The 7,892-nt window shown below is 32.0% G+C and overlaps 1 protein-coding gene and 1 long non-coding RNA gene across 2 annotated transcripts; both read right to left on the bottom strand.

Moving 5' to 3' along the window:
- Window positions 1-1,963: 1,963 nt before the first annotated feature.
- LOC132755732 (uncharacterized) lies at window positions 1,964-2,945 on the bottom strand. Its single transcript, XR_009629248.1, has 3 exons — window positions 2,861-2,945; window positions 2,410-2,514; window positions 1,964-2,093 (listed from the first exon to the last, which is right to left on the bottom strand). It is a non-coding gene; the product is annotated as an uncharacterized LOC132755732 (long non-coding RNA).
- A 386-nt stretch (window positions 2,946-3,331) lies between these two features.
- Window positions 3,332-7,485, bottom strand: LOC132755731 (RNA-binding protein RO60-like). The gene is made up of 2 exons (XM_060746649.1): window positions 7,429-7,485; window positions 3,332-4,991 (listed from the first exon to the last, which is right to left on the bottom strand). Exons 1-2 carry the CDS (start codon window positions 7,483-7,485, stop codon window positions 3,990-3,992), a joined length of 1,059 nt encoding a protein of 352 aa, XP_060602632.1. The 3' UTR covers window positions 3,332-3,989.
- Between the last annotated feature and the right edge of the window lie 407 nt (window positions 7,486-7,892).

Genomic DNA, 7,892 nt, shown 5'->3' with positions numbered 1-7,892 from the left:
TCAGATTTTCTATGAATTTTTAGCTTTTGAATAAACACAATTTCATTGTGATCCGACTTATATGACGAGCAACGAGGAAGAGAAAAATACATGTACCTAGATAAATCTCTAAAAGCGGTCTAAAGGGGGAGTTAATTGAATTGTTGTCATGGCTTTCATGGTGTGTGTTTCTAAGAAGCTTTAAGAGGTAGAACATTACTGTTTCTTTGATCAGGTACTGAACAATTTCCCTGAAATTATGAAATTAAAGGTCTTTGTTTAAAGCTTGGTGCATCAACTAACCGGGTGGTTTTGAAAATAATCTGCGAAGGGAACTTTATTCTGTTTAAATGTAAACTCCTGCAAAGGCCACGGTTACGGTTACTTAAATATATCATGGAAGGCTAGCTTTGATACTTATAGTTCAGGCGTCTGTGAAATTCAAATTTTTAATACAGGAAAGCTTGCTAGGAACTTGTCTTGTAAATCAAATCATTGATATTTTTCCGAGCAATATGATTGCAGAAAGAGATATGACTATGATGGGAGGTACAAGAACAAAATTTGACTGAAATTATTAAATATGAGTTACAATTATGTGATTAATCTATTTCATCTCAATGCAATCTAAGAATTACATCACAAAATCACACAAACAAACAAAAAAGTATTTTAAGATACTTTTTAGTATTGTTTTCCTCTTTTAAAATTTAGAAAAACTTCTAGAGAGCGATATTTATCAGGATATTAGATTGTGTTTGTTCCTTAGAGGTTTTACTGGAAACATCCAATGTGAAGACTAACTTTGACTTAAGATATTAACAATACTGTCCTTGTTTCGCGATAATTGTCTCATTGATGGTCGAACAACATTGGATGTACTGTATGAAATACATGTGTGCCAGCAGAAAATAAACACGTATATCACAGTTGTAAGATAAGTTCTAAATTACTTACTAAGAAAGAAAAACAACAAAGTTTTTTTTTTTCAAAATAAGAGAAAGTAGACAGTTTACAAATGCTGCAAGTATTATGTTGTGTATGAAAACTTATTAAAAAATCAGTATTCAAATACCTTTTACTTTCGTTAAGATTGTCCTTTCGTAATATAAGGTTAAGTATGTTAACACCATGTTTATTTGTAGATGTTGCTGCGTCGAGCCAAGTGTGTTCAAAAGTTCTTGTATGACAGCGGCATGTTTGAATTTCGAACCTTTTTCTGGTTTTACTTATTCTAATGGTCTCAAGGTTCTAAAATAAGATAGTGCCAAAGAAATGATTTACATCTCGTCAATACTATTGTAGAAAATTTAAATATATAGTTTAACAGTAAAAATCATCTTTAAACAAAAAATAAGATTTTGTTTAGCTTTTCTCTTCCAAAAAAGAGTTTCTCTATCTAACAATTCCAGTCTGTTTCAGTCATTCTTTACAATTCTGTAAATATTAACGTCTTTCGCAATCTATTCCTATAAAATTGAATTAGATTAGAATTAAATATATAGATAAACGAAATGACTATTTCAATGAATCAACAAATGCTATGATAAAAGGAGAAACACTATATAAAGAAATGATAACCATGAATTAAGTAGTGATTCTTGTATTCTAGCGTTATGTTATAAGATTCATTAATAAACAAAGAACCCTGTAAGCTCAAAATATAATAAGTCAACATATGTGAAGTCACATTGAGAATAAGGTTTCAGCAACAAAACTAAAATTGTGAAAAACGAAATCCCTTAAAAGCGGAAATGAATATGTTGCAAGAACCTGTTCATGGACGGTACCAATAAATTCATGTTACCGTCCAGACCACTAGCACCGTTTTAAGCAAAATTCAACATTCAAACATAATAATGGTATAATTTTGTATTTAGAAAATCCGCAAATGTGCTCATATGACGGTTATCATGAAATTTTCAATGTTAGTGCAATGCCATATAAAGCGGCGTATTTTCCTAAAAAAAAGAATGCATGTGCACTAAAATGTTCATGGCAAGAATAAAACTTACTTGAATTCTAAACTAGCACCAGCTGACATTAAAAGCTTTACAGTTTCAACTTCACCCTTCCTTGCTGCTTCATGTAAAGCAGTTCTTCCATTTCCATCCCTTGAAAATATACACAAAATCATATTACATCAGTAATTTACCAATTAACAATTCTTTTCTACGAATTTCATTATGTGAATTTGGTAGATCAGTCCTTATCAACAATGGTACAGCCAAGACAGTGAAATATGTCTCTTCCTTACAATGTTCATTCATGAAATGAGCAACAGAAATAAATCATGTTTTAGTTTTAAAGAATGTGTTTTGAGAAAGAAGAATAATAAATACTAATGTTAACATATAACATTGAATCTTTAGACTATATTAAGATAGCCTTTATGTTTTGAATTACTGTTTATTTTTGGTATGTACTCACATATAGTTTACATCTGATTTTCCAGCGTTGATAATTCTTGTCAAATTATCAAGGTTTGTTGCACTTTCAGAGACACACTCGTATATTTTGCTGTCATCATCTTGTCTGTTCAATCAAATTATGGAATTATATGCTATGCATTGTAATGATAGAACATATGAAATCAACGTTTTTTTTCTGACCTTTCTTTACGTGAAACTTCAAGGTTTTGTATGGTGACTTTACTTCAGCATATTATCATAATATGAATTTTGTTCGTAATGTTACAACTTTAACAGCATGTCCATACACATATACTATAATATAGGAATTTTGTTAGATATGTAAAAGGAAAAACAATTATGAAAGATTTCAATATAATGCTAATTAAACTTTCAATTGAATTAATCAAACCTGCAGCTGTGATGGGTATGTAAACATATGGAAAAAATGATTTGAACGGCACAAATACCTTGCCCTTGCTGCCTTAGGAAAATGACACTTTGGTTCATTTCCTGAAATATTTATTATGACTTTCTCTAATTATTGTTTTCAAAATAAAGACATTGACAATGGCGAATTGAGCGTAAAGAACGTTTTTCCTCATTTAGGTAGACAAAATCAGAAGAATAAATCCATTATTAAATGTAAGATCATATTCTTGCAAAAGTTTAGCAGTCGAGTCACAGTGAATTAACAACAAGAAAAACAACAACAAAACTATATTGTCCTATATTCTATTAAATTTTTCAAGTAAAATTAAATCTTAACTAGAAATGTCCCCACACTCCACTGTTTTGTCAAGCTAATGACTTTAGTTCAAATATATTTTTAAGTCAAGGGCAAAAGCTTTTCAAATACTGAATACATAAACAAGCATACACTCCGGTGTATAACAACACTTGCTGATACAGGTAAAAATAACATGAGTGTATAATGAAATATAACTGAAAAAATTTGATCAAACACTTTTTTCAGTAGCGCATGTTCAAGAACTTCATTAGAATAGTATTTTAATTTATAAAGCGCTGAGCCAGAAGTTACGTCCCAAAGTGTGCCTGTATGACATTGGATTGACGAAACCTAAAACTTGATTATATCTGAAAACATTTCTTCCTTCCAACAAAGCAAAAAATGAACTTTCCTAAAGCAAATAATATTAGATTCGAAAGCAGTTATGTTTTTATAGCATAATGTTTTATGGTTAAAAGTGAAAAGTAAAACATTCACAACATACATACATGTATAATTTGTCTATTTACATTATGTTTTGTTGAGAAAGACGAATAATAATTTCACACCGTAGATGTCATGTTAACTAAATAGATCAAACCATATTTCATAAATGCATTTATATGAGCTCAGCGTTGCTTTTGTGTCAGGTTATTATATTGAGATACACATTTCTGAGTTCGTACGTTGTTTATTTATAAATAGATTCCTACAAACGTTTTTCTGTTCTATTTGCACTTATACTTCTCTAAATAAAACTGTAGCCACATCTGTCAAATCAATTGTTCAAATTAAGATTATTTTCTTTCAAGCATGGACCGATAGAAAAGCCAAGTGATCGTTTATTATAAGCAAAATAAGCCGTTAAGTCAGATTTCTGAGGTGGCGAATTCTTGTATGAGCACTGCAGTATTTTTGTCGAAACCAACAATGTTCAGAATGAAAGGATTGTGATTATCTGCAATAATGTTGTCAGTGGCTAACATCGCAACTACGATCAATTTTGTATTAGGCATTTTCATTTCCTTTTGATATTCCGTTAGAGCTTCAATTGCCTGATTCCCCTCTGTTGTTTTGTTGTCTGAATATACTATAAAAACATCAAATGCCTTTTTCTTTTCCAGAGCCCAGCGAACTGGAATAGATGCATTAGTTTCACTGCCCTTTGATTCACTTATTTTCTGGGTGACGTCCTCGAGTGACTCGTTCTTATCAATGATTATTTTTTTCAGACCATCAGAGAATCCAACAACTTTGCAATTTCTTTCAGTGCGAATAGTCAACATCATTATCGCCGCTGCGGCCTGTTTACAGTTAATTACAGGACAACCATTGCATGGTTTACCCATATCTTCACTACAGGAAATCGCTATTAAGAAGCGTTTTTCACTCGACTGGACGGTAATGAATGATTGATAAAAGGCTGCATTGAGCGCCTGGCAGATGTTTTGGTTCACATCCCATTTAAGGTGACGGATATTGACCTTACCGTTTTTACTTCTAGTTTTCTCCGATTTTTCGCCAGTTTGGTACGACAATAAAGCAATAAGAATTCTGATTGGATGAACTCTTTCATCGTGTAAAGCTTTCTCGTTACTAAGTATCGCTATGATTTCTTTTTCACATTCCGACCCCTCGTTACAAAGGCCTTTAGAAGACATCAAACTGATATTGCGCACCTTCGCTTCGGCTTTCATGTTTGACATTATCGCTTTACAAACCATGGGACACTTCATCATCTGTGTTGGAATATGCTCTCGTTCAAGATTATATTCCTTTATAAGTTCCGCGAGCGTATCCTCATCAGTGCATCGTTTGGCTTTCTCTGTACCCTCTATGTAAGTCAGAAATTTTGAAATACTTTCATTTCTCTACTTGATGCAAGGCCACATGTATTTTACCTGAATAAACGAATTATTTTCATATCAATGAAGAGATTCTTTTTTTGGTAATTATTTTTTAAAAACAGGAACCGTCCGATGAATTTATAGTTTTTTTTTCCTTCTTAATACTTAAGTTATAGTGTTATATTATTTTTCATGTCAATCTGTGATAGATATTTACTTAATAAACTTTTAGATCTACTTTTATAATATTAGATGTTCTACCTCAGATTACCAAATAATCTTATAAACAGTGGCACTTTAATTATCAAACACGGTATTGGGCATACAGAGACAGTGTTTACAGAAGAAGGATATTACACCATATATGATTTAGGTCAATGTTAGAGTAAACATATAATAAACATGACTTTAAAATTAACAACAAAATGAAGAGATCTCCTCAAAATCGATATACTTCATGTTCAGTGTTTATTTTCTCAATGTATCGTTAAAATTGATATTATGAAGAAAGGAATTTCTATATATGAACCGCGTCACGAAAAAAACCCAACAAAGTGTGTTTGTGACCAGCATGGACCCAGACCAGCCTGCGCTTACAATCTCTATTACAAGTAGAGAAAATCTTAGCGAACAGCATGGATCCTGATCAAAATGCGCGGACGCGAAGGCTGGTCTGGATCCATGCTGGCCGCAAACCCATTATGTTGGTTTTGTCATGACGCGGCTAGTATATTTTTGTTGTTCAAAGAGAAAGTAACGTCAATGTCGACTTTTTCGTAATATTTCAGTAACTGTGCATTTCTAGTACTAAACTACGCCTGTCTCCCAATATTTAGCGCGAATATTGAATGCAATACACACTACTTGAGAAAATCAAGACATTAAATTTAATTTATTTTGCTAGTATATAGAATATAGATGCACATGGTCAAAAAGTTCAAATAACAGGGTGGGTGATAACGTGCCATTTGTATACGATAACATTGCGGCACCGCTCTGTTTTTTTGCGATGTTTCGTTGCATCTGTCAATATTTTAATAATAAACAGAGATTCCAATGGTTCATATTTCTTAGATGTTGCTCTAGTGCTTAGCAGAAATTGTGACACAAATTTTCATCAAATTAGATGCATAGAAACATTTCTAGAAGTACAAGAGTTAAATTGGGAAAGTATGTTTCATTGCAATCGGAAAATATTACCCTTAACAAATGTCACACGTGATCATCCAACTTTGGTGTGTCTGATAATTATCACATATTACAATTTAGTTAAGCTGGACTCAACAGCACCTTTACTAAACGGTGGATCTCTCAATCTGTGTGTTGAGTCAAAGGGGCGGTTAGGATCATGTTCCATTGACGATAAAGAGGGCAAACATTTACTTTACGATAACTAAACGATAATATCACTTATGATGTGTCTCAACGAAAGAAAGCAAATAAGTAAATACCGCTTATAACGAACTCATTGGGACATTCAAAATCTGTTCGTGATATCCGGAGTTCCTAGTAAGCATATAGCGAATTAAATCCTTGCATGAGGAGCTTTATAGCGAACAGATTTACATAAAACGAACTGATTGTTTACAATCGTCCTTTTTGAAGAACATCTGATAAAGAATAATAACTTATTTGGGTTCGTCATTGTTGTCTCCCTTACATTGATTCAACAAAGGAAAAAAAGAAATTATTGCATTTTTTAATATAATTTTATATATTTATATATCAATAACATAATAATACGATGTATACAGTATTGTTTTTTATTGACAATACAGTATCATTAAAGATAGATTTCTTTTCATTTCAATTAAGCGTACTTTGTACTTTTCAATAGATTTTAATCAAGATAAAGCATGCGTAATAATGTTAAAAACCAATTTAAAATGATTATAACTATTTTCCTCGAGGAAAACAATTAAAGAAAAGAAATAATAGAATAAAATGAATAATCGTTTTATCTTGGTGACAAGAACTCATACTAAAAAATATTCTAAATAGAAAGCTAATAGCTACAGCTGTATTGAAGTACATAGAACAATAAACGGTACATTCGCCCGAGTTTTTAATCCGTGCCGATGAAAAGAGAAAATGCGGGATCTATTGACAGATAGCCGATATTTTAGAATTTGTCATAAAAAGTGTAATTTTCTGTACATGTACTTTTAACTTAATTGGGACTAAAAATGAGTTAAAAGCGATAATTCCTTATAACCGTGTCCACTTTAAACGTTATTTTTATATTTATTAAAGAAGGGCAAAAGTCGAGCCTTATAACCGGAAGTTCGCAATAACCGTGTCCGCCATAAGTGAAATTTGGAACGTCAATATGGGGTATTTCGTATCAAAACTGCATCCAAAAATGAGGAGAAAAATGTTCGGCGCCGCATATCATTCTTCGATTTTTGAAAAACATTCTTATTCTTTAAAATATACGCTAATTTTTCGAAACTGGGTTTACCTTTTTCAGCTTTGTATTGGTCGAGGGCTCTACAACGGCAGTGTCGAGGGGTCTCATTTGATCAGACCACCAAAATGATTCACCATTAAGTTTGCGGTTAAAAAGGGCATCGTGTACTTCACAGAGTATATTTAGATAACAAAATCCTCTATTTTTACCTGAACTATCAAACTGCGAGTGGTGTATTTTTTTTTTCATTGTCAAGTTAAGCTGAATATAGACTTTGTATTTCAAAAGACTGGCAGTTATAATGGTGATTGACCTTCAATTGATATTGTAAAATGTTTAGGATGAAATATAAATCTGCATACAATATGAAAAGACTTCCCCACCCTTTTTTATATATAACGTTACAGGTAATTTCCGATGGATGTTTATAAAGAATTGTCCATGGGCCACGTGAGTTATTTATCGTTCATGCAAAATCAAAGAATTATGGCAAAATGTAAATGAATTTATATTAC

This window comes from Ruditapes philippinarum, unplaced genomic scaffold (genome assembly GCF_026571515.1).
Source record: "Ruditapes philippinarum isolate M1 unplaced genomic scaffold, ASM2657151v2 ctg5241_1_1_1_1, whole genome shotgun sequence".
Lineage (NCBI taxonomy): Eukaryota > Metazoa > Mollusca > Bivalvia > Venerida > Veneridae > Ruditapes > Ruditapes philippinarum.
The sequence above is the reverse complement of the archived record's forward strand: the minus strand, read 5'-3'. Positions and strand labels throughout refer to the sequence as shown.

Bases quoted from the DNA above. Each gene is read 5' to 3' on its own strand.
- LOC132755731 (XM_060746649.1), bottom strand. From the start codon at position 7,485: ATGAGACCCCTCGACACTGCCGTTGTAGAGCCCTCGACCAATACAAAG. The intron at 4,992-7,428 runs GTAAACCCAGTT...TGCATCAAGTAG, and splicing joins CCAATACAAAGCTGAAAAAG to AGAAATGAAAGTATTTCAAA.